Consider the following 27,935-nt stretch of genomic DNA (forward strand, 5'->3'; position numbering starts at 1 on the left):
CCCGGACAGAACTGGCAACAGGACGGCAGGGAGCCGTGGAACCAAGTACCAGGGCGGCGTTGGCGGCGAACTGCGTTGGATCTTCAGACAGACCGGCAGTGAGACGGCAGGGAGCCGTGCAGAAGTTGAATCCACTCCATGTGTGACCAGCAGCAGGTAATGATGGTAACAAGGGCGCTGTACTAAGTGCTACAACTCAGTAGGTTTGTTACAAATAGAGATAGAATTGAATCCAAGTCAGTAGGATGATGATTACAGATGTCATCACGGCAGGTGTTGCGCGATAATGCGTAGGCTTGTGCATGGACAAGATGTTGTTAGAGAAAACTAGTAACTCCAGGTAAGTGAGTAGATCACAAATGTAAATTGTTGTGGTGATATGAACGAAGCACACACAAATTCTGATAAACCACAATGGTGATGATGATAGTTCAATGAAGGTGTACACACGGCAGGCACAATGTAACTTAACAGCATACAAGTAGATTGATAGCCGCGACCCAATAAAGCAATTTCAAACATGAACAGTTCTAGGTTACAATGAGGTGGCAACTGGTGGCCAAAAAAGTGTGCAATAGTCACTGAGAAAAGAAATCACAATGGTGTAGATTTCAAATGATGAGAGGAAATTACAAGGGTTGATGTAATTCCAGGAAGAATTTGTCATGGACAAGCTTCTTCAAATCCTAGATGCAGGATAAATTGTAACCTTGCTTAGTAACTAGTTCAATGCAGAAATGTCTGATGCATAAATCATTTTTTTTAATGCATTGAGTGTAATGGAACTATATATTTTCTTGATGATTGAAAATTGTCAGTTGCTGACAAAAATGTTCTTGCAAGTGAGAGATTGCAAATAAAGTTCATGATGAAACGAATAGCCTAACATGTATCATTTGGACACAGCTAGAATTGAATACAGAGAATAAAGTTCTTCTGAGCTTTCTTCTAGTAAAAATAGTTCATTCTGGATATTATCGTTGTTGGATCAACAGTTCTTCAGAATTAGAAGCACAAATTTGATAAATGTCGAAATTCGAAGTTGAGGGACAAAGCACATTGCGTGCGAGTAATGTCGTTCAGTTACTTACAAGTTTTTTGACACAAATAATGATGAACGTTGAAAACTAGAATACCAAATCGAGAATAGATATTTATGAATCGATGAGACACATTTTCAATGCGAATTTGTCACTTTTAGATTAAAAAGGATAAACTTGAAACTTGGAAATACACTTTCTTCAACCATTCCATTGAGAATCGAGATCGACAGGAGAAGGAGGAACTCAGCCAACAAGGCAGTGTACCAACTGTGAAACAATGAACCCACCAGCAGAAAAATGGCAAATATAAATGAATAATGCCAAAATAGGCTAAAATAGGACTAATGCTGAACTAAGTATAATGAATCTAATTGATAAATCGATTGAAATGACAAACTTGACGAATAAAAATTAAAACTATCAAAATCAACAGGGCAACTGTGAACACAAGCACCAGCGCTCCAAGCGGCAGCAATCAAAACAAGTGGTGACACACAAGCACCAGCGCTCCAGGAGGCGGCGACCAAAGCAAGTGGATACTGCAAATGCCAGATTTAACATAAGATAAGACTTTTCCTCCTACTTTGTGCTAAAGTCCAGTTTTTTCTCAACCTGAGTCGAGAGCTTGGAGTCGAAAAGCTTAGAAAACGCAGATTTTTGGCGTATCTTGGTAATTGTCTTCCAAATCCGTTCTTAATGCGACTGTACATGGTCAACTGAACATGCATTGCCACATTTGAACATATTTGGCCCAGTATATCCTTAGTTCTGTTGATTATTAATGAGTGAGTGAATGAATCAGTGCAACTTCGATCAAAAAGCGGTACTTCTTCAAATATCTTGTAAAGCGTTCACACTTTGAAACGTAGAATTCATCTATTCTTCTATGTTGTGTCTACAGAGTGATCGAGAGATGTTTCACTTCAAAAGTTTATGTTTTTAACAAATTTGTATTGAAATGACAATCCTTCAAAAAATCTTTTCAACTCTAATTCGATCAACCAACAGATTTTAACAAATTTTCTCCAAATTTTTCTCATCAAGTTTCATCTGTGATGCAGTAATGTAGTGAAAATATTAGTTGGTAGTACTGTATTCTTGAGCAGTGATTGTGGTCTGAAATTTCAGTCATCCATGAGCTAAGTTGTGTTGTGGTGAGTTTTTTGTTAGTGTTGGTGAAATAAAAGTGTAGAAAAAAATTCTTACAGTGAATTAAAGTGCAGTGTTGGATTATTAATTTTACGAATTGTGGATTAAACAAAAATGAGTTGGGGGACCGAACTCTGGGTAAGTAGGTTCCAACATTTTTATGTCATTTCAAGTCACTGCCTAAATATCTACATGCTAGGTAATATAATGGTTTCAAATCATTATTTGAATATTTTTAAATGTTAATTCATTAAAAGTTGTTTCTAATTGTCAATTTGGTTAAAACGAACTCAACAAGGAATGTTTTATTATGTATTAAATTTCTTTACAGTAGGGTAGTTTTATCTTTTTATTCAGGCTGATAGATGATAATAGGCCTACATTATTTATAAACCTGCATCATTGAGTAGTCGTGAAATAGTTTTTATCAGTTTTGTAGTACCCAATTAAAATTACCAATTCCTATCTCATTCATATTAAGCCCAGTAGGCCATGATTATGAAAGAAGTTGTTATTTTGAAAATCAGACTAGTATTGCTACGATAACTTACAATATCAAATTTTAGTTTACTACTCCTGTTAAGTATTTTATTTATATTCTATATTATTATGTTAGCAAGTAAAATTTTATCAACTCCTATAATAGTCTACTTTGAATATACCGTAACCTTGCAAGATTACCCATGCAAAAGACCATTTATTTGGATCATTTTATTTTCTGACAATAATTGGGCTTTATTTATGTTGATGAAAATTTAAATAAACGAGCACAGAAAGAACTCTTATAATACCTAGCATTATTACGAGTTTTTTTATATGTTACTTGGCTAAAGATCTTTCAACATTATCAATATCCAGTTGTTTTTTAATATTGGTAATATTATAAACCTATTATTCCCTTAGGCATTTGAACAATTTCTGCATATAAGTTATAGCCTAATTTTTTAAAACTACTAGGCTGTATATCTTTTGTTATTCCAAAGGTTTTATCAATTTAAATAGGCCTATAGTTTAAGTAATTCAGGTTTTTTTGCAATCCCTCTAAAAGGACTTCTATTGGAGTAATTCATTATCACATAAATCAAAAACTAGCCTTCCACTTTTAATCACAAAAAACGATAGTCTAATTAACTATACAATATGATTCAATGTTTTATAGAACTGAACTTACCAAGTTCTAGTATGTTTTACTTCTTACATTACGACAAATGTAATGTTCAACTCTTATTAATATTTTATATTTTTAAGGTCGCTTTCTGCAAATTTGGTTTACCTATTAAACATGTTTAATCAACATAAGAATTGAGTTGAACATTATATTTGTCGTAATGTAAGTAGTAAGACATACTAGAACTTGGTAAGTCGATTTCAGTTCTATAAAACATTGAATCATATTGTAGGCTATAGTTAATTAGACTATCGTTTTTGTTGATTAAAAGTGTGTGTATATAAACATTAGAACACCTGTATTTTATAAATTAAACGCATTTGTAAAATGCGGGTCACCTTCTTCAATAAAGTTGAACTGAAATTCTAGTTTAAAGAATCAGGTGACTCAATTGAAGTACATTTTAATAAATGCGACTATTATGTTGAATAAACATGTTTAATAGGTAAACCAACTTTGCAGAAAGCGACCTTAAGAATATAAAATATTAATAAGAGTTGAACATTACATTTGTCTATTAGCACAGACTTCATTCACTACAGTAGCTCAGAAAAACATTCATGCAGTGAGAAAGTATTTTCAGAAGCTCAAACAGGTGACCAACGCCCAAAATAAGGCAACATATTATTTCTTGCAAAAATGTTATATTTTATACTTTTGTAAGACTTTCAAACTAGCCTTCAACTTTGAATAAAACAATGGTAGGTGAAAATTTTTTAATGAGCTGGCATGTGTGAAGTTTCCAAATAATCTTGAAACGTTGATGATTCGAGGTTAGGAATGCGTGCCGGTGCGGACGCGGACTGTACCTGGCTGGCCGATCCTTTGAAACCGGTTTCAGCCAACCTCGGGTTCCAGCTCCAGCAGTAGAGACAGGTCTTACTTTAAAAGGTGACGTCGAAGGCATGCGATTTTCTCTAAGACTTCTGGCTGTCGCTTTAGAAAATGTGATATGTTCACTTTATCAGACTTACCAGGTGTTCTGTATTTGCAATCGATGTCCTGCACTTATTTTCTGTGACTGGCTGATTGACAACCTTCATAAAATCACAAATGTAATAGATCTGTTTCAATCATTCAAATTATAATAAAGTGATTAATAAAATGAAAATAATAATAATTTTTAATTATGAAGACAGCAGGTAGAGCCCCATTTTGCCTCCTTCACACAATACAATATTTTCAACATAATATTGTAAAATTTGAAATAAAAAGAAGATGAAAAATGAAAGAATTATATATTCAATTATAAAAGAATACAAATAATAACTGAAGTAATCGTGAATGATGCGCAAAAATAATTGATAACCATTGAGTTGATAACCATTCAGTTGATAACCAATTGAGTTGATAACCATCCTCAGTAAATAAAGAAAAAATCTGGTGTGGTACACTCACACAACATTCCTTGCTCATTGAACTGTGCTGAGCCTCATTCTTAAACGAGAATAATTTAGGGGAATAACATAATGACGATTGGCGTCAACATATTTGAAACTACGATCAGACTACTGTCTGTAAATATAATTAATTGTTTTCAGAGTACTTTTTTTTTGTGTAAATTGTGAAATTCGATGATTTTTTAAAAGTCGTCAAAACAGCTGTTCTACAGATGAAATATCTCAACTAAGTTAGGTATTCTTTTAATAAACTGCTCTACCTACCTACCTCATGCACGAGAAGGAGGTTAAAAAGTCCATTTCTCAAGGATGGGGTGGACCCCTCATTAGTTTCCCAGGAAGGAGACTCATGCCAGTTGATAGAGCTGATAAATACAGGGTATGAATTTGAAAAAAAATCGATCGTCATTTTTGAGAAATTAGTGGAAAACATGGTTTTCCATCCGCCATTTTTCTCAAGAATATTACGGAGCTCCTGAAATTTTCCCAGAAATAAGACTCATGTCAGTTGATAGGGCTCATAAATAGCTCCATGAAATATAATAATAAATCCATGGTATAAATTTGAAGAGAATCGTTAGAGCCGTTTTCGAGAAAACCGTGAAAAACATGTTTTTTTAGTAATAATCAGCCATTTTTTCCGCCATTTTGAATTGAATTTTATTGAATTTCTTATTGTCGGATCCTTATGGTATATGGACCTCAAGTTTAAAATTTCAAGTCAATCGGTTAATTAGGAATGGAGTTATCGTGTTCACACACACACAAACACCCAAAAATCATGTTTTTGGACTCAGGGGACCTTGAAACGTATAGAAAACTTGAAATTAGGGTACCTTAATTTTTTTTTGGAAAGCAATACTTTTCTTACATGGTAATAGGGCAAGGAAAGTAAAAATAGATGAAAAATTTCAAGTTATCAGTTGAGTAGTTGAGACCAGTGCAGTGAGTATAGGATGTAATTCATTCTATACTCACTGGTTCAGACCTGATGATGCGTCAAACACGTATTTCGTAACCCGTACTTGTAAAATGTATAAACCAATTCCTTCCTTTATATAAAGTATGCCTATAAATAATGTTGAAATGGGTTTTGGTTGAATTTGAGGGTGATTGGGTGAAGGCAGAGGCGGTCGCCGGTGGTCGAGAATTGGTTGATTCTTCAGCTTTGTCAAATGTCCGTCGTTGTATAAGCATAAGCCAAGGGCACCTGTCCTGTTCTTTTGTTACCAATTATTTTTGTTATACAATTTGCTACTTCCCCTTATCAACTGACTATCGTTAAAACCATTGTACTGAACCCTCAAATTATTGTAACCTGAACAATAAAGTCGGAAAAATAGAGTAAAATAGAATAAAGTCGGAGATGGGATTGAAATGGATTCTTGTTACACTTGCATATAAATCTCTTTAGCTGACAAGGTACTATCTAGTTTTAAAATTTTATTAGTATTTGAATCCATTGAGACTGTTAATATCTCAGTTTGAATTATTCATAACAGTCTTATTATTTCTAGAATCTTCATTAAAAACTTATATAGAAATACCGGTAATCAATGGCACCCATGAAAGTGAGCAGTGAGTGTTTTGATAATAATGGATATCAATGTAAATACTTACTTAGGAAGTGCTACAGCCCTACTTGGACCTTGGCCTCCTCAACAATTCGCCTCCAATCATCTCTAACACTTTCGAGTTAGAGGCTCGACTCCATCAGTTTCTCACTCCCAAGCACGCCAGATCTCTCTCCACTTCTTAAAGCCATATTAATTAGCAAAATTTAAATTTCTTTCTATATTAGTTATAGAGAAGACCTTTCACTTTTTCGCTCTTCCTTACTGATCCTGATTGTTCATTACTTCATCAAGTTATCACATCTTTGCCTATGCAAAATACTTGGGTTTTTCTGTATCATACAATGCAACTAGGGACTCCCCACCAACCAAAGACATAAGAATTTGCTTTATACACAATATTGTTACTGTAGGCCTATATACTGTATTCGGCTTATTAATTCACACATTATTTCAACGGTAGGTCAGTAGGAGAGAAACTAGTTTTCTGCTCATAATTTCATTGTAATTAGTTATTTTATAGTGTACTATTATTTACAATACTCTTCAATCCTTTAATCTGAAGACATTTGACTATTGATAGCTATTGATTCTCAAATTATCAAAACAGTATAAAGAAATAAGATTTTCGCTCATAACCCCCACACTCAACCAATTCAATCTATCTATTTTAATCACAGAAATATATCATAACAAATTCCTAATAAACTCTAAATTCACATAAAATAAACCCCTTGGCGTTTATTGCCTAGATTCAATCCGTTCAAACTGAAGTTGAGCATCAAGTATATACATAGGAATTGACATTTTGGATATATAGTTGTTGTTCTGATGAAAGCATTGATTGCCTGAAGGCTACAATCGAGAATTACGCCTTGAGAAAATCTAATATAGGTGGGCGAGGGTGAGCCATCCATGAGTCACCTCCCATCTCCCATCGCGCCTGCGTTGTGACGGGGTTTCCCCGACTCAAGGGATTGAGTTGAGGAGTAGGCCTATTCTAGTGTGGGGTGGAATGGACATCGCGTGCCACGTGGGGTGGTTAGACTCAACAATGGTATATAGATTGATATACACTATCCTTGGGTTAGACTTAGCATTGCGTAGCAACAGATAGCGTCAAAACCTTTCATCTATTGATCAATTTCCATTGTTGGTGGCTTATCTCAGTCAATGAAATTTGCATTGCATTCTTTCTTCAAGCCTCATTCTAGTTGCTACTGAATTTATCCATCTGTTACAACTTTACCATCAATCTCCTCTTTTCCTCTCAACCCTCTCACCCATTTAGGGTTGTATGGCAGAGGGGACCTCAAGTCCTAACTTCGCCCTATTAAAGGCATATAATCAATCAATCCCGGTCAAGTGTTTGGAAAGGACATCTGCAACATTATAATAATTTTCACGATCTTAATTTATGATTTTACTTGAAAAATCACATATAACAGCTTATTCATGTATGATTAGGAAATACAGTATTATGATGTCAGTCTGCTATCACATCCATTGACCTACTATATGAATATGTTTTCAATAATTTCTAGTCCATTGAAATTGACATTTTGAATATTAACATGAGGGAATATTGGGAATGATTGATTTGCATTCTTTTATTGACTTTTGAATTACATTCATCATACGTAGAGATAAGGTTCCACTTGATCATGTCATGGTTTGACATGTAGCTTCTTGTGTTTTTAATTTCACAATGAATGTCCATCATTATTTTTATCAATGGTTACCAATCATTTATATATTATTTCATCAATAATAAATTATAAATATTTTACTACAATTAGGTACAATAATTGAAGGAACTACTTTTTTTGTATGAATTTAATTCTTATTCTTCAAGAAATAAATTGGATGGAAATAATCTCCTTTTTTGGCAATCTTCTCCACCTATTTTTAATTTCTTTAGTTTCAATTAGGAATTTGCTAATCATATTTCCATTGGTGTCATTCTTCTCCAGTGGCTTTAAAGTAATTCTACTCCATGTTCAAAATAGGTAACTCCATTGATCAATGTTTGAATTGTAGCTCTTTTGATTTGGATTGATCCTAGTTACATTTATTATTGCTCTTTATTCTTTCCTTATTAGTTTCATGTGTCTTGTTTTACAATCCTTACAAGCAGAGACATTTCTTCCCAATCTTTTTCTATTTTTATTCCTCTTTATTTTTTATTTTTTTCAATAATTTGTCATCACAATAAATTATTTTCAACTACAATCGTTGAGTAATCATTTACATTTTGGTAATTTGTATTTTCTAGTATATTTTTGATCATGATTTTGACATCTCCAACTTACTTGATTGTCTTATTGTCTTTATATTGGTAAATATTTATTACTTTCTGGTTATTGAAGTAATTTTTATTGTACGAAATACCAAATAATATCTAATCAAAATATTGACAACATGGAGAATAAGTAGTGGTAAATTCATCTTTTAATTTCAGACTTATTTCATTTTCACAGTAGCCTACTGAAATTAATTTTATTTTATTATTTCCATGCTGTTCTGGGGTATTGTGTATTCCTTTTTTTCTATGAGGTAGTAATGTAATCACTTTTTAGCGACCATATTATAATAGACAATACACAGATTTGGTGAGACTGACACTGCTAGACAAGACAATAACTTAAGCTACAGTATTACATTTTTCTGTTATCAATGTGTATGAACTTTGTTCTTCAGGTAATCTACCACTTTTACGTTTCGAAGGTTATGATACTGTAGTATTTATTATTGATGAAACAGGGATTTTCAGTGACGACCTTGAATGGCTTCTAGCGTCCATGATGCTTTGGCTTACTCACGCGCATGCGTTGTGGGTCGTGGGAGTTGGTGCGAAAATTAGCATGTTCGTAGCTTTGTACAGTCGACGACGTAGGAAGCTGTCTCTTCTTGCCGACGCTAATTCCATTCTTTCCAATTCTGAAAATACATACCATTCTACTTACAGGCCAGAAATTGCCTGGACCAGAGGAGATGGAACCGTCTTTCAGTCGTCTTTCACCCTCACTACACTCATCGTGTAGGAAAATGCTGTGTCTAAAAAAAGGTCCCAACAAATCCATATTTCTTTGATTTCATTTATCCGTAGGAATTTGGGTTTTGAACAATTCAAAGTCGTGGTCATTAGTCATTATTATGAGGGAAAAAACTTGTACATTTTTACAATTCTTGTTCCAGTTACTGATTTGAATTACTTTCAGAACAATATAATTCAAACCTATAATGTGAAACCTATCAAAAGTGAATCTGTGGTTTACTTGATTGTAAAACAGCTATTTAGTTCACACAAGAGGTTTAATTATTTGGCACTGGTTAATTGTTCAGTCTATCGAGTCATGTCTATCAGTCTATGTTGTGGGACCGGACTCCCCACACCCCGCTAGGTTCTCAAGCTATTCAGTTTTCCGGCCCTCTTCGATGAATTTTAATTTCTCTCTTTTGCCAGTGTTTGTGCTTAATCATAACCTGTAGTCTCTGTTAACTGATGGCGTTTTATTGCATGATAGCGATTGTTGACCGAACACAGTGAGGTCTATGTTTTAACTAGGATTTTCTTTTGTCTGTCTGTATGTATTGTCTATTCTCTATTTAATAACAAATGTGCACTTTTGCACAGTGAGGATATAATGTTATATTCTATACTCTCTGCTCGTGCGATAGATAGAAAAATATTATTGTATACTCGAGGTGACTTTCATCTTTGGCATTGACTGATAGTTTATTTATACCCCAAAATTATCTTTTTTGGGAGAGCTCGTTTGATAGGACTCATAGTAAGGTTCGTCTGATCTAGTGAAGAGGATAGACATGTTTTTTTATAATAAAGTTTTTTCCGTCGCAGTTTGAGCAGTATAAAAAAGAATTTTATTATCAGAGAAGACAAGAATGAACAGATTCATTAGTTCAGATAATTTGATCTTCATTTTTAATTTGTAAAGTTGCGTCTATCAGTGAATTCCAAACGGAAGGGTATCTCGAAAGGTGTTTTTTTTTTGTTTTTTGAGATCCATTTAATTTTATTACCACAAAAATTCAAATCTTTCAAGCCAAGCGAGTAGCGTTCATATTTATTTATTTAAGAATCTTAAAAGCTAGTTTTGTGTAACTATTGTTTTTAAATGTTATATATATATTTTTTTTTATATATTTGATATAGCCCAATCATAATATTTAACCATATTACCACATTACCTACTATATTATTTAACCATAACCATAGTTATCATAATATTAAAAGTGCTAAATATTCTTTTCTACCATTTTTGTAATCATTACATATTTGGTGGACGCGCCCCGCCACCTTTCTCTCCTCGCCTTTACAATATGAATCGCATTTACGGCCAAACGCGTTCATAGGATTCGGTGAGATTTGGCAGGAATATTCCTTTTTCAACTGCGCGTCGTTGTATACACAAGGTTTTTTTTGAAATTTTGAATTTTAAGGATAATATGAAAAGAAAAGGAATTCCTCCAAACTCCGATATCACTATTATATAATATTATCATCTATTTACTCTGAAGACAGGATTAATTCAACGTTAGTAGACAGAATTGTCTACTAACTTTGGGATTAATCAGACTATAGAATTATTCATAATCAATCAGCTGACAAGTGGATTATTCATTGCATGCATTACACAGACGTCTGGTGAAGCCATGTCTATTTCTATAAGTTCTATGGTTTCAATATTTTGTTTTGCAGTCATGGTATTATGCGTGCCCATCAGTATCAATATTCTCACATTTGAAAAAACAATTTTAATAGATGATTAAAAATAATTAAATGAACCAAATAATGATAAAGAAATTATAATATTTTTGAATGAAAAAAATTAATTTTCTAATATTTGTGAAATATTTTCATCAGATAGAAAAATTATCACGGAACTGGATATTATCATATGGAATATAAATTCAAACGTGAACTGAGTTTTTTAACATTTCAAACAGGTGACATCAGATACTTGTGGATGAGAAAACTGCGTGAGGTCTACTGTTCACAGAACTACTAGTAATAATTTTGTTGAACCCAGTTGAACAAGCGTACCAAATTCCCACTTTTGACTTGTGGCTCGACAAGTCCGATTATGGGTTTGTTTGTATGTTTGATGATAAATTTCGAATTCTTGCATCAAAACAATTCAAATATTCAAAACATTCTTTGGACCATCATACAGATGATGTTCGTTGTCCAACAAAATTGATCTACTTCTTTTGACTTTCCACTGCTCTCAATAAAACAGCTGACAGAATATGTGCGGCTCTAGTCTGGGGAGCTCACTGGTATTTCTATTTTGAATGCTAGTAATATTCTGTATACTGCTGAATGCTTTTGTGTTTCAAAGACAAGTACAAAAAGAAAATGGTCAGTATTGTGTATTATAGAAAAACTGCTATTGATGAATTGTAATTATTCTTATTGGTTTTCAGGTAAGTCGCCTTCTACTGCTAATTAAAATCTGAAGAGTCTGTAAATATCCTTGAAAGTGAACATAATCTCATACTTTTTTCGCTGAGGGGTATGTTTACATAAGTCCTGGGCTTTGACATAGGTAAATGAAGAATGATTGCAGATAAATGATCATGCAGTATCCATGTAGCTGCGAACCATTGGCAAGTGATTTTTAAGCTTGTAATTGAACTTTTTTAATAGCTAGCCTATATTTTTGGTTAATTACAAGTACAGAAGTTGACAAATAATGAGATGGATTAGATAATTTGCTATTCAAGACTTCCTAGTCAAAGTGGTTTAAATTCCTCCTCAATTTTTGCTCTTATTACTGAAAAACTTTATTAATTTAGTTGATAAAGACCTACATAACGGATTGGCGATTGCCAAGGGCAAATTCGGGAAGGAGGCACGAGTTGTTCGAAGAGTAGCATTCATTGCGTGACACATAAAACTAAATCTAACCTAGCAATCATTTTATTTCTTGAAATGGATTTGTGACAGTTGTCAGTTAGTTCATGCATCAGTTATATCCTGAAGGCGACTAGAGGTTTGAGGAAGATTCCCAAGGATATATTTTTTAAGCCAACTCCAATTCCGGTACTTCGTTTTTGATCAATCTTTCTCATTTTAATAAGTGATCCAAAGCTAATTCACAGACTACTTTTTGATAGGGAAATAGGTAATTTTCTATTATTTTGATGATTTATTCTAATAAAGTTATTAGTAGTATAAATAAATAGTCATTTGACGCTTCAAATGTACTTTACAGAAATATAGTAGGCCTCAATTGGGTTCTTTAGCTCTGATATCTCTTGAATTCTTTAAATTAATTCTTCTAATTTAAAGAATTTAAATTTTTTCTTTCTTAATTAATTCTCTTGAATTCTTATTTTAGACACTATATTTCAGCCACCATTTTTATTTTTCAGGATTATCCCTGTAGCGGTAGGGTCACTGTATACAAATATTATATCTCACCAAATAATCAGTTTCATTTACATTTTAAATAAATTTCAGTAACTTAATGTAGTTCGTTGAATTGAATGAAAAAGACTAAGAGATTGTCAAAAAACACTGATTTATTGATAATTAGAAAGACCGGTTTCGGTTATTACACCATTGTCAATCTCTAATAAACTGTTTATCAGATAAAATGTTTATCAGAGATTGACAATGGGGTAATAACCGAAACCGGTCTTTCTAATTATCAATAAATCAGTGGTTTTTTGACAATTTCTTAGTCTTTTTCATTCAATATGAATAATTACCACAATATCAACTTCTCAACTACACAAAAAGTAGTTCGTTGAACTAAAATACTCAGTAGGCTACGTAGCAATTTAAAAATGGAAACTGATGGCAGCCATAAAATGAGAGAATTTTAATGACTAAATAGATTTCTAATTGTTTTCCGACTCCGTTTTTCGTTCACATACTAATGACATTTCCATTCCGTTGTTGTTAGCTGGCATAGTACGGTTAGTACCTCTACTGTTGAATCTTTTGTAGAAATATTTTTGAATATTGCAAAGGTGAAACAACGTAACCGTTGAGAAGGTGGATTCGCTCCAACAAATCTAACAAATTCCAGATTGGAAAGTCAACCACTTCTAAAGTGAAATTTACTTTGAACTGTCAGCGTTAGTTTTATGGGAAGTATTGTTGTTACTTGTAAGGAATGCTGACATGTCTTTGTTTGGCGCCACTCTTGGCGGATTATAGGAAGAAATTCTTGCAGTTATTAATTCAAAACTTGTTTCTATAAATAAAACGATGACTACAGGACTACATTCTTATTGCCGAAAATGTTTGCCATTGCTACAGGCTACTCTTGTATTTTTCACAGTATCTGTTAGGTCAAAGGAAAAAAGGATATTAGCTGAAATATTATATACATATACTGTATTCATTTTCTTTATCTTTACATCTTGATACATTTCCATTTTTGTTTGACTAATTTGTTACATTCAAGATTTTAGACTTTTCTATACATATTACACATTTCTATACACATCATTATAGTCATCATTTTTCAGTTTATAAAAAAAATCTGGTGTGGCGCACTCACACAACTTTTCTTGCCGTTATGAAAATTTATCACCTGACGCTAGTGTTACCGCGCATCTCAAGTCTACTATTCAAAGATTTGAGCCAGCTGATGACAGGACAATAACGTTGGGACACACGATGTCTGCTATCCTAGTGAATCATTTAATAGAATTAACAGTTGCCAACAGTTTGCAATTGGATAATCACATTTTCTTGAATTTCGAGCTTATTTCTAATTTTAGGTGAAAATGTTTCTGAACATTAATTATAGATATTCTCATGCTCAATCTTTTCCACTCGAAATGTTTTGTTTAAATTGTATCTGAAGTCTGATAATTGAGAATCTAAAATCAAAGTTTGCATTGATGGGGCGGAGCTCCTGAAATTTTTACAGATATGGGACTTGTGGCAGTTGATAGAACTTATCGATGACTATTTTACTTTAATCAAAATCGTTGGAGCCGTTTTCGAGAAAATCGCGAAAAACACTGTTTTTGACAACATTATCGCCATTTTAGCCGCCATCTTGAATCGCGTTTGATCGAAATTGTACGTGTCGGATCCTTATATTGTAAGGACCTCACGTTCCAAATTTCAAGTCATTCCGTTGATTGTGATATGAGATATCGTGTACACAGACGCACATACACTCATACACACACACACACACCACACACACACACCACACACACACACACACACACACACCACACACACACACCACACACACACACACACACACCACACACACACACACACACACACACACACACACACACACACACACACACACACACACACACACACACACACACACACCACACACACACACACACACACACACACACACACACACACACCACACACACACACACACACACACACACACACACACACAACACACACACACACACACACACACACACACACACACACACACACAGTCCAATACCCAAAAACCACTTTTTTGGACTCAGAGGACCCTGAAACGTATATAAATTTAGAAATTGGGGTACCTTGATTTTTTTCGGAAAGCAATACTTTCCTTACCTATTGGTAATAGGGCAAGGAAAGTAAAATGTAAATGGTTGGTACACTGTTGCATTTCAATGTGATTATAATATTCAATATTTAAAAATGTGAAGTGGTGTTATGTATGTGTTCAATCAAGTTTAGAGATTACTTTGCCCTTGTAATAATTCAAATGCCTCCTACTTTTACATCGAGTGTCACTTTCCCATTTTTGAGAAGTTTGTGATCAGTTGCTAACTTACAGCTTATCATATAGCCGCCCATATTCAGGGAGGATTCTTACTTTTAACCTTCTATGTTGTTGTGAATGCGATAGGCGATTTGTTGTCGTAAATATCCATATTATTATAAATGTGTTGTGTATGCTGCCTAACGCTAAATAAATTCATATTATTTGATGAAAACGACTTGATGCTTTCATTCAATTATTACTTTTGACAATGTTCATTTAGAAGTAACCCATGACATTTCTCTGATTCAATCAATTCATTTTGTGGAAATTGTAACTTTCCGCACTTTATTCCTCAGTTATTTGCTAACCACTATCTCGATTCCCGAGGCTAGATTGAAATATTGTATTTTCTTTCATTGACTTAGCCAATATATTTCGACCCTCAAGTTTGATTCTTGGCTGCTATCATCCTTGCATGAAACAGTTTGACTGAATCCTGGGAGCTTCTTTCTTCAGTGGCCAGCGAAGCTGAATGGAGGAGTGCCTCTGACTGCTTCCTCTTCTATCTCCTCGATCCAACATCTTTCTCTCTGCAATCTGATCCTTTTCTTCTTTCAAGAGGAGCCACATGAATCAGGAGCAAGGATAACAGGGTGCCCCCACAATGTGACGTCACTACGGTCAACGCACTCCTTTGCGCACCAACTGTAAATATGCAGGTTCTTTCTTTCACTTTTCCTCTCTCTCACTCGCTTATCTCTTGTCAGTCCACGTGAGCCGGACGTCTGTTGCAAATTAGTGACGCGATTCGACCGAAAAAAAACTCTGAAGAAGACGCCCAGTTGTGTCAATTTATTTTGCAATCCACCTACATTTGGTAGCTAGCCCTTTCCTTTCTACTCTCAAATTTATTCAGAACGCTGGATTAAATATAGAATACAATCAAACTCAATCGAGTTGACTCCACAATGGAGCATGACCGAATATGTAAGTATCTAAGTATATTTTTTTCAATAATAATCTCTATTAAAATGAAAATTTTACTTCACATTTTTATATTTTAACATATCTTGTTTGACAATAATTATAATAATGAGAAGAATACTTTTCAACATTATGAAATTGAAAATAATTCTGTGATTATGATTGTCCATTCAAGTCTATTACATTTTTTGAACTATTTGAGTAGTTTCCTGATGTTGTCTTACATATAACGTAGGAATGATCTGAAGTTTCAACAATATCACAGAAAACTAAGACTATATAAAGGTAAAATGAGAAGAAAACTAAACTGTGCGACGTAATGTCCGGGCTTCCATTTCTCCAGATGGCACCCAATGTAGTTTAATACATTCTGTGGTTGCGTGTCCAGTTCTACGCAATTTCCACATGCTCTGTTTTCCGCGGCTATAGTAATATATGAACATTTCGTATATTACTGTGGCACTGGCATGCCTCTGGTCCAGTTGGTTGCTTGATTCTCCTCTGTGGCATTCGATGAGCTATAGATATGTTAGAAAAACTCGGGTATGTATATGTATAGGTCTACTCGAGATGAATATAAGTATGTTTGGTGGCTAATTTGAGCGATTGGCCTCGATTTCATCTCAGTCGCTGTAGGCCTACATCCTCCTAGCAGCCAGCTTGGCCGGCCGGCCGGCTCTGCCAGTCGATTTTTCTGGTTGATTTGTTGCAATGACAACCTAACCTTGCGTTGCGTGACGATCGCTCCTCTCCCATGAACAGCAGCAACTGCAGCAATTGTAGTCCGGCTGTCAATCATTGCAGAAGATGATCACTAATGAACTAAGGCATCGAAAAGATTATACGCTGACGCTAACTTAGATTGCGTTCCTCCAAAATATCTGATGCCAGGCAAAGTATGTAGTGATTATAAAACGGTCATCAAGTCACAATAAATGCTGAAAAAATGAAATCCAATATATTGCAATTATTTCGCCAATTCTGTATCAAGTAAAATTATATAGTGCAAAATTCACATGTTACGAAGTGTTTATTATCTTTGAGTATATCACTTGAAGTTTTTGAAAAATCTTATTACAATTGATGAAGAGGTTAGGGGTAGAGGTATTGAAACAATCTACAATTATGATGTATATACCATGAATTTGAAGAACTGGCAAGTTTTATGCTGACATAATGTGTGTTCAACTTGAATAGTAAATACTTTTAGTGATATAAAGTACAGTAAATTGAAGATGACTACACTTTTCTTATAGAGATTGTCTAAAAATCTTTGCCAGTTTGTTTGTTATTTTTTCACTTGTTCTTTTCATTGACCTTGATCTTACTCATTAACATTGAACTTGCGTCAATGGAGTGAAATTCACAAACTCATGTTGATTTCGGAAAAAGCATTATCGTAGAATGGGGTGAATACGGACAATTTTCCCCAATTTTTTCTTATAACTTGCTCAAAAATTATTTTATTAAAAAAAATTCAGTCACAATCTCTCGATAAAGTCTCCTCCCAAATTGCAGTGCTTTGCAAAAATATGGTGACAATTGTTATATGTTTGATGGTTCATATCACAAATTATTGTAAAGTTGATTAATTTTCTAACGTGATCGAACTCTAGAGGGAGCATTTCAATAATATGATTATTAGACTATAAGTTATGTTGAGCATTCAGCTTAATTGAGCATCATTTTTCCAATTGAGTAGGCCAACAAAAGTGGTGTAAATCAATCTAATCCCAGCCTGCTCCGTTTTTATCAAGAAAGGCCGCTCTTAGTGCGTTGGCGTCAATTCATGTTGGACTGGACCACCCAAATCCTTCGATAATAATGGCCAGTTTTTATGACAAAATGATGTCTTATTTCCCGCTATTATTCTTGTTTTGAACGCTATTTGTACCTTCATTTTTTGCCACTAGGATGAAAGCTCTATTAGTAGGCTACTATGTTACCTGCTCAACATGAAGTGTTCCGTCCTGGAGGCTGTCCATTTAAATCATCATTTAATTTGGTAAATTAAATTTCCATGATACTGGAATACTAAATTATTATCCAAGTAATAATTACAATAATTAATCAACTAGGCAATTAAAAAAAAATTCTGAATGTTTTATTTTTTTAAACCACAATAGGTACTCAAATTATCGATTTGAACCTTACAATCGTAGTCTCTTAAATCATTCATCCATTATGCTATTAATATTGAGAATAATGTCATTTTGAATTTGTTTTCTGTTGTTAATATTGCTATCAAGTCTTGAGAATAAGGAGCAAAGAATTTGGAGTTGAATTTCAATTTGGTTTGTTTACTTCAATGATAATTTTATATGTAGTGCTCTTACATGTTTATAAAATACAAAAATAAGCGGACTCAATACTAATATCAGTACGTATAGAGATATTCTTCTAAATTCTTAATTTACTATGCAAATTCTATGTCAAGTAGGCCTACACCCGATCTGCTAAATAAGAACGGAATTGAACGCTACCACCAGACCAACTGGAAGAAACCTTTGTTCATTTATCAGTTTAGTTCGTGTGTTTTATGTCTTTGAATGGGAAACGTGGCAACACTGCAGCTATTTAATTGATTAGGGCTTGGCTATATACGATGTCGATAAAATTTATTGAACAGCTATGAGTCTGAAAGTGGACGCATTCAAGGCTTCTTTCTGTGTCTTGTTATCTGCCAGAAACTTGAACATTCTACAAGTCTATTAAGTGTGATTTTTTTATTTTCGTTTTAATGAGGTTTATATGTACAGTTGCATAATTTGGTTGTAAGATAAATGAAGTTGAAGATCTCCAATCTCCCGTTTCTGGTTTAAAGTTACCATTCAATTGAAAAATTACAGTAAGCCTAATTCTATTCTAATTGTACTGTCGCTAATTCTTGCAGCCAAGTCATGTACCTAATATAACTGTGATCGGCACCACGCTGCATTGTCATGTACTGTGAATGAGAAGGCAAATCGCCAAAAAATTGTCATGCAATTCCAATCGGCTGTAGTTGAAATTCCAAAGTGCGCTGCCTAAGTTTTTGAAAGTTTCTGATTCAATAAATTGTGACTATTGAAGCGCCAAGTTTTCAGTGTTCGAACTTCCTTATATGATTTCTCCAGTTTGAACTTGGACGCTGAATTATTTTGTTTTGCCAATTGTTATTTTCTACATTATCTTTCTGCTATCCCTTACCTACAAGCTGCGAATTTCATCACTGAAAATAAAATGAATCGCAATATAGTATATTGATTTTAGTTTTATTTGAATTCTACAAGTTGTATTTAAGCAATTTTTTCAACAAATTTCCACAGTATTAATCTTATTGATTCCTTATACTAGATTTACTAGATAATTATCATTCAGTCTAAAGACAGTCTATTTACATAATCTGTAATAATTATATAAGTTGTTGGGCAATTTCTAGTGTAAGATTTACCTCCATCAAATGAGGGAGGAATATCTTAGAATAGTGACTGTTTTCTTGGCTTCAGACTCTGATCCTGAACGTAATCTTAATCTTAATGTATTCGAAGATAATTACCCAAGCACAAGCCTCCAACCCTCTATCATTTTTCTCTGATGACGATACTCATATAAACAATAGGATTATGCTTGGATAGTGGTAGGGATGATGATAATATGTGGGCTCTGAACCACCGGCAAGTGATTTCGCAGCTCATAAATTACTCTTTTGCAGAATAAAAATATAATAATACAGAAAAGATATCCACATTAAAAACTATTTTTTCTTTATTATGTTCACATCTTAATGTATACATAATACACTCGACAGTCATATCACTTCACTAAAGCTCTTATGAAGGCTTGTACACTCCCTAGTCTTTCCTGAGAGGAACACAATCGGGTAACACAACATGCAATAGTTAAAAAAAAACCTAAAGACGACACCTATCCAATTTGCAATTTGAATTCAGCTCATGAAGAGATCCATGTAGAGATGTTCATTATTTAACATGTAATGTGGGTGTGATATTTGTCGTAAATTTTCCGGCTACAGAGGTGGGCTCAGATCTCGATAAAATGATGCGACACCACTTTCACTTTTCCCTGCGTGCATCTACTGAATTCGCAGCCCTGTCTTATTGGCCGAATGTTTGGAATAATAAGCGTGCGCTGGTCGTTTTCCAACTGCATTCCTCAGCTCTGATGATTGTCTATTCAAGGCACAAGCTCACTTCGACTCTATTATTGTTATTGTCTCTATCACACTACAGGCATAAACAGTATTATGGGTCGTATGTGATACTATGATAACGGATTGTCAGTTGGGTAACGTGGTTATTGAAGGGGCATTTGAACTGGATTTGCAGAGGATGAAGCTCATACTGGTAGGACACTTATTCTTCTTCTATCAGTCATATTTGATAGTATTATAACGGCTAGTCTTGCTTACTTATGGAGCAGTGTATTTGTTTTTGCGGGGAATGTTGCTCTCATTAGTTGTAGACTTATGCTTAGGCTTATAGACTTTGGGTCGTATTTGATTCTATGAAATCGGCTGTTGTGATGGGTGGTTCTGCCATCAAATGTATTTACATTTTGATACTCTTCCATAAGACATTTGTGGATTGACTACGAGTAGTAGGAGTAGTAGGTGGTGTGTTGTGTGTAGGTAATACTATGGAAATGGTCAATGCGGCTTGACAGACACTAGCATTCAACAACCTCTTTGGTACTAGGTTTTTAGTTCTTGGTGATGGTACGTTATTATTTAATGAGGATTCTAGAAAGAAAATTACAAATGAAAGTGTGAGAATTTGTTTGTAGGAGAGCTGACCATCATTATTATGTAATACAATCCAGGAAAATTGAACTACTGTCTCAGCTTAAGGAAGACGGCAAACTGGTTAATTTTTCTTGAACATGGAACATTTCTCAGCAATTTGGTGTGCAGTCGATGATAGTTATTCTCGAATCGACTCTCTGAGTGAACTGTGCCACTTCCAAGCCAAAGATGGCAGACACATACAGTAATTGAATTCACGTCCCAGAATCGTCTCGAAGTGCAGAGTGCTTTGCTGCAACCATGCTGTGAATTTATTTCCCGCTCCGAGTTAGCTGATTGAATGTAGTAAATAAAAACAAATCTGTGCTCAGATCGCAGTGGGAAGCCACTTCCTTTTCCGGGACTCGGTCTTCCCTCTTATCACATTTATTATCTATCGGGCCGAATCGCCTGTGTGGTAAGGGTCATTGCTCACAATACGACTTCTACCGTATTTAGTTTGTGTGTTCTGAATTTCTAATCACATATTATTATGTCTGTCCCTCTTATTACAATTAAAACGTTTATTTAGAAGTGACTGTACTTAAAATAAAATTTTAAGAAGAAAATTCTCTTTATCCCGTGTGGATGTACGGTATCACTTCAGTGTCAGTAATATTCATCGCTGAGAAAATCCGCTTCAATATCATCGTACTCTTCACTCGTCCTCCACTTATGATGATCAAAGTGAAGTTGGATGTATCAAATGAATATCCTAACAAATCAAACGAAGGATACTGACACTTGACAGTGACTTTAACTTGTACAACAAAAGTAAATTTTACTGGTTACGTATGAATTGTCTCAGTACTCGGTGTAAATCTGTGCAACTTTGGCTAGAAGATTCTTTTCTCCAAACTACCCTACTACTGTAAAGTAGTTCTACCTACTACCCTAAGCAAGCAATTGTCTCTTTTATTTATTATTTGTTGGTCTTCTTGTGGGGAGAGGATCCAGGATAGAAGTTATGATTTGCATCATCGAACATTCATTCTTTTAAGAAAAAATTGTGATATAGGCTACGATACTAGATTTTTCAGATTTTTTTGAGCTGCAAAAATAATCCAATCGAAAGCAAGAAGACACCTTGTCTCACGAATATCTGCTGAGGGTGTCTGCTTCAGTTTGAATGATGTCAATGATTAATAACCTTGAAGTTTTTATTTGGCTAAGTGTGTTGCACGCAGTGACAAGCGACAGGCTTCTATTAGCCGGAAGAAGAGACCGACTGACCCACTGCTGACGAAGAAGAGGAAAATGGATATGACAGAGAGGAAAAGTGTTCCTTTTGAAAGGTAATGAAGAACCCGGCAAACCGCCAGAGCATCTGCACAAACAAGAAAGAGAAAAGGCGGTTCTAAAAAGTTGAGTGAGTGAGTGAGATGTGAGGAGACGTTCAAAATAGTTTGAAGTGCATGGTAGACGGGCATTCCTTAATAATTACAGCGATACCTGGTGTTTTGGTACTAACGGTGTTTCTTGTCTCACTCTTTAGTGTCTTCTTTTGGGTTGAATTGACTAGCTTTCGTTGCAAAGTAGGACTGTTGAAGTGAATATGTTGTAGTCCATGTTTGGGGATCGCCAGACCCATTTAGTTACATAAATGGGTCGCTAAAAATAGTTTTTGGATGTTGAGCTATTTTTATAGTTATAGTGTTGAAACCCTGTTTAATGAGTAAATATGTTAAGAGTAAAGTTGGCTATCTACAAAAATCTTGATAATTATGGGAACTGCAATTCACCGATCAAATTCTTTATAGCATCAATAGCTGTAGAGAATTTAAAATTCGTTCGTTTGCTAGAGACTGTAGAAGTCTTGACACTGACTACTTTGTACAATTGTCATAAAATTACAATAGTGTTCTACTTGAATTAATAAAAACAATATAAAAATCGTGTAGTACCTAAATCTTGTATCTAAAAACATAGATAATTACAGCTAGTTCCCTAAAACTCCTTAATGAACAGATAACAATCGCCTTTGATTTATTTTTGTGACAATGACAGGTTTCAAGCTCTGCTTTAGTTTCATATAGCTTTGTTTCAGTGTTAAATCCAACAATTTATTTTTGCAAACAGGTAAACGTTTGTTTTCAATTCAAGGTCGTTTCTATGCTGATACTACTTCGGCTACTGCAACTTTTGTTCACTGTCATCTGCAATTTCATACCTAGATTTCATAACTTAGAAAAGTTATTTTCTAATGGTTGTGATGTGATTGTGTTCAGAATTTTCAACTAATAATGCGCTTTTGACAGAATAGTAAAGGTTCATTTTTTCACGGCATGATAATTGATGTAGGTTGATTCATGATCTGTATTTAACAGAGTATAGAGCACTTTGCTACTAAATAAAATTATAGCTATAACTTTTAACTTAGATTTTACCATATTTTCTTTTCCATTAAACCTGTATTGTTTAAAAGTATTCTTCCAGTTGAAATAAAATTTAATGGGTACTAACAAAACATCAATTGAACTTATTTTTCAGTGATCTTGGCGTGTTATCCAATTATTTAGATTTGAATCTTTTTCAGTATTATTAATGTTGTATTGAGTATAAATGTAATTCGAAAGTTAACGATCTGAAATATTATTTTATATAAAAATGTTGAAATTTTTCTGTGCTTTCATAGTTTTTACAAAGAACAGATATCATAAGAATAATAAGTGTTGAATCTACGTCAGTCAGCCGATTTCCGCATCGAGTAAAGTGCTTCCTTCAAAAGAACGGATGCTGAAACTCAATTACTGTACTTGATCGTAGTTGTTGACAATCAGAGGGGTTTTCATGGATTTTTGTGTGAGTCACATCGAACTTTTAGGAAGTAGTCATATTGCACACATCCCGTTACTACACCTTACTTTTTCCGCTCTATACTCCAAACTAACTAACTTTATTTTAAGTCTTCCTTCCACATTTCGAACTACATCATCAAAATATTATTATGTTGTAGAACTACTGTTTAAGGAAATTTTATGATTTTAAAATTTCTGTTGAGATTATACAATAGGTAGAACATTATTTGGTGAAAAAAGTTTCAAAATTTTACTCACATTATGAACCTGATGTGTGTTTTTCAAGTTGACAATGAGATTAGATGATTGAATCGATTTGTAATGGAATATAAATTTCAACAGAGGACAACTAACTATTCAATAGCTTTTGCTGATGAAAGTAAGCTAATTTGTTTGAGAATGTTTATATTTTGGATACGTAATTGGCATCAAATTGGTCCACGTATCCTAAATGCAATATTCTTAATTTGTTTCTAAAAATAATCATTTAAAGTTTTGGATTATTTACAATAAATTTTAATTCAAGATATCAATTTTGTTGTATGACTTTTCCTATCATGTAAGAATGTTACAGCATTTCGTTCAATCGTGGAAAAATAATCTACATCTATAATATATCGTTTGATGTACAATGTATATGTACACTATCGTGATCAGTCCAGTTCGCTCTCTAGTTTAATTGGAACTAATTTGAATGTGAATGTAGGTGGAGGGAGACCAAGGCCAATCACTTTCATCAGTGTTTTATACTCAGTTATCATTTTTATTAATCACAATTTTTGATCAGTCTTATTGAAAATTACCCATGATTTGCCTTGAATTCAGGTACTGAGGGTCTAAATTAAATAACAAATAATTGAGTATTCATATCTCACCTTGAAATAACCCTAAAACGTGAACCACCAACAGTAATTGATGTGTGAGAAAAATGCGAAGAATAAGGTCTCCTCGATTCAGGCCAGGGATATCACATGAGAACTCTGAAGAGCATTTTTCGAATTTATCGAACTCGTTCTTACCATTTACCCAATTATGTGCTCAAGCCATTTCCGATAGCGATTGGCCAGTAAATACAAGCCAAAACTATCAAGACGTCAGGCTAAGTTGCAATGACCAATTATATTGAAGCCTCTATCAACTTGTCCTAACTATCTGTGAGCATGCAACGTGTTCTGCCATCAAATCTGTTGCATGCAGCTTGCAAAACGAAAGGTTGGCCTTGCCTATTTACACTACACAACAAACGTTAGCTCCTAGCACAAGAAATGATCCAAGTGCTTTATTTTTATCTATTTTGTGTTGAGAATGTTGACTACATCAACCGTATTAGCATTGGGCGTTTTCCTTTATTTGTCCCAGAGTTTCATGCGAAAAATTCCATTCGTTTTTAAGCCCACGCATTCCATATGTGAGTAGGTAAGCGACCTTAATGTCTTCATTCATTTCTTTCTATGAGAGAATGATAAAGTATTGAGAAAGCTTGCAGACAACTTCATAGTCAAGAGAATTGCTGTGTTGAAGGTGACGTTTCCAAACTTGAAGGTTATTATTTGTGTTTTATGTAAAAGACTTTTAATTTCTGTTAACTCAATGCTCGTGTAAGCTTCTGTTGAAATTCCCACACTGGAAATTGAAAATGAAAATAAATTCAAATGAAATATTATTATGAATATCCTCACATATGTTATGCTTGCAAGTCTACTGTTTGCGCAAATGTGCCGGTTTGCGTAAACCTCTTTTCAAACGACACCAACTTTAATACAAAACTCAAGAGAGTCACACGACAGAAAAAGTGAGATTCTATTCAGTTCGGTAACGATTGTGTTGTGCAGTGCAGTTTGTGTTCCTCATCCGCAATGGATGAGCTTCTCTTGTGGTCCATCTATGTAAGGAGACAGTTCAGAAAAGGACGTCTCACTAAGCTAATAAATAATAGTTTGAATCGGCCGCCAGAGGCTATATATATGTCCAGTCAACTTGATGACGTCACGAATTGACTTAAAGTGATCAATTGGAAAATAATAATAATGGTATTTGTTAATTAAAAGGCAATTTGTGAATTTAATGGGCTAGAAAAATAATTAATATTATAATCGTCACAACTAAAATTACAAATTCATAAAATAGTTATATTCTCATTGGGTTGGTAATTCAAAAGTCAGCTGACTCTTGAGGAGATACGAGAAAAAATTTGTCTTGTTCCCGATTATTCTTTTAAACTGGCTGTGTTACCAATGTGAATTATTGTTCTCAACTGGTTTTAAATGTTTCATTTGTTTTCTCAATGTAAATTATAGTTGGGGCTAAAAAAATTAGAAACGCAAATGATATGAAAAGTAAAGTCCAAGTTGAATTTAGTTTGCTCAAATAATCTATCGCGAATGTAAAGTTAGTAGGCTAGCCCAACACGTTTGAATTGAACTAAAAGCAAAAAAATTAATTTCACTCTCAAACAAAAATTAGACGAAGGGCACATAAGTAATAGATTTAGTGGCCACTAGTCTTTAAGTCAGTCAGTTAAATTTATCTAAAAAAAAAGAAGTCGTTACATGAGACTTAATAATACAAATTTTCTTGTGCCAACTTGTTTGTCAACACAAATATTCCTATTGAATATTGTCCTAATCACTTTGAGAAAATAATAAGCTGCATATCCGATACAAGTTTTCTGGTTTCTATGAGCATTTCAAACTAATAGTATTATATTATATCATCTTGTAAGGTTAAGTTCTGGCTCACCCAACTGGCTATTCGAGCGAATAAACGTCAAGGAGGCCCTGAGGTGAGTCAATCATAGAATTTCTATCATTTTATTAGAACAACCCTTACACTATGTTATTTGTCTTTCGAAAAGTATTGAAAAAAGGAAGAAAACCTAGAAGTAAGTGGAGTCAGAATTGGTTGAATAAGAAGGGCTTATCCCCTATACAGTTATTAAAAGAATTGCGACATGAACCTTATGGCTGGAGGAATTACTTGAGGATGACTGAAGATACATACACCGAATGATCAATAATTATTATTGATGATCGATGTGAATCAATTAATTGTAATAACTCGATACAATCGTTTTTCTATTGACTCAAGTATTTGGAATAGCTATTTATTTTTTTACATTTTACCAAAATTTTCAGACCCCTGAATTCTACGGCCCTAGGCTATAGTCCATTCAGCCCATAATTATGTAAATCCAGCCCTGCTCTGACTTCAACTTTTTTGTTGAACCCTCCTCCTCCACCTTTTCCTCATCCTCCGCCGCCGCCTCCTCCTCATCCTCCTCCTCCTCCTCCTCCTCCTCCTCCTCCTCCTCCACCACCTCCTCCACCACCTCCTCCACCTCCTCCTCCTCCTCTTCCTCTTCCTTAATACTAATCAAGAATACTGTTTATTAAGTTGAGAGTGAATAACTATATCTATAACAAAATTATAATCTATTGAAAAATCTTCCTTATTTTTGAGTATTTTTCAGAATTGACCTCGCGCATCGTTAATTCGAGGGTGTTGAATCCAAATCTGAAGTCGTGAATTCTCTATCTTGATTTTGAAGCGATTTAGGTTTTGATGGATAGGATGAGTCATAATCGTATCCTAGAATTTTTTTTTTTTTTAAGATTACGTCCTAAAGACTCCAGTCATGGAGTATAAGACAAGTCATGTTATTACATAATAATTCTAACACTAAGTAGTTCAACCTAGTTTAGGTTTGAAAGGAATTCTTGCACTATAATAAGCTCTATCAACTAAATATTTTTTAATTTGTTTTTTGAAAATCTTCAAATCATCATTACTTTTCAAGATTTGAGGTAGCTTGTTATAAAATTTCCTACCAATATAATCTGGTTTTTGTTCAAATAACCTACTATTGTGACCCATTATATGATAATCTGCTCTGTTTCGCGTATTATACTCATGAACATCTGAATTCTGGATCACACCACTCGTTTTCACATGCATTACAACTTCATATACATACAAAGATGGCACAGTTAATAGACCAAGCTTTTTAAATAAAGGCCTACAAGAGTCTAACCTATTCACTTTCTCTATACATCTGAGTGCCTTCTTTTGAATCTTAAACACCCTGTCCATATTTTGTTGAGATGAATTACCCCATACTAAAATAGCATACCTAATATGAGATAGTATAAGTCCATGGTAAGCAGTTAACAGTAGTTTTTTATCATTCAGCCTAGCAAGCTGCCGCAGGACAAATACCCCAGATGATATCTTATTACATATCCTCTCAATGTAAGGATGCCATGTTAATTTCCTGTCCAATAAAATTCCCAAGAATGCTACTTTCTCTTCTT

The 27,935-nt window shown here is 34.2% G+C and overlaps 1 protein-coding gene across 7 annotated transcripts in view; it reads left to right on the top strand.

Moving 5' to 3' along the window:
• The first annotated feature begins 2,162 nt into the window (after window positions 1-2,162).
• Window positions 2,163-27,935, top strand: part of LOC111054002 (formin-binding protein 1-like) — a 169,471-nt gene continuing 143,698 nt past the window's right edge. For 6 of the 7 annotated variants that reach the window (XM_039432517.1, XM_039432519.1, XM_039432516.1 and 3 more), the window contains exon 1: window positions 2,170-2,330. In XM_039432517.1, coding sequence (XP_039288451.1) covers window positions 2,307-2,330 — 24 coding nt within the window. In that variant the 5' untranslated portion in view covers window positions 2,170-2,306. Of the gene's footprint in view, window positions 2,331-27,935 lie in introns of all 7 variants that reach the window. The other variant, XM_039432515.1, reaches the window with a different exon arrangement.

The sequence above is a fragment of the Nilaparvata lugens genome, chromosome 7, assembly GCF_014356525.2.
Source record: "Nilaparvata lugens isolate BPH chromosome 7, ASM1435652v1, whole genome shotgun sequence".
Classification (NCBI taxonomy): domain Eukaryota; kingdom Metazoa; phylum Arthropoda; class Insecta; order Hemiptera; family Delphacidae; genus Nilaparvata; species Nilaparvata lugens.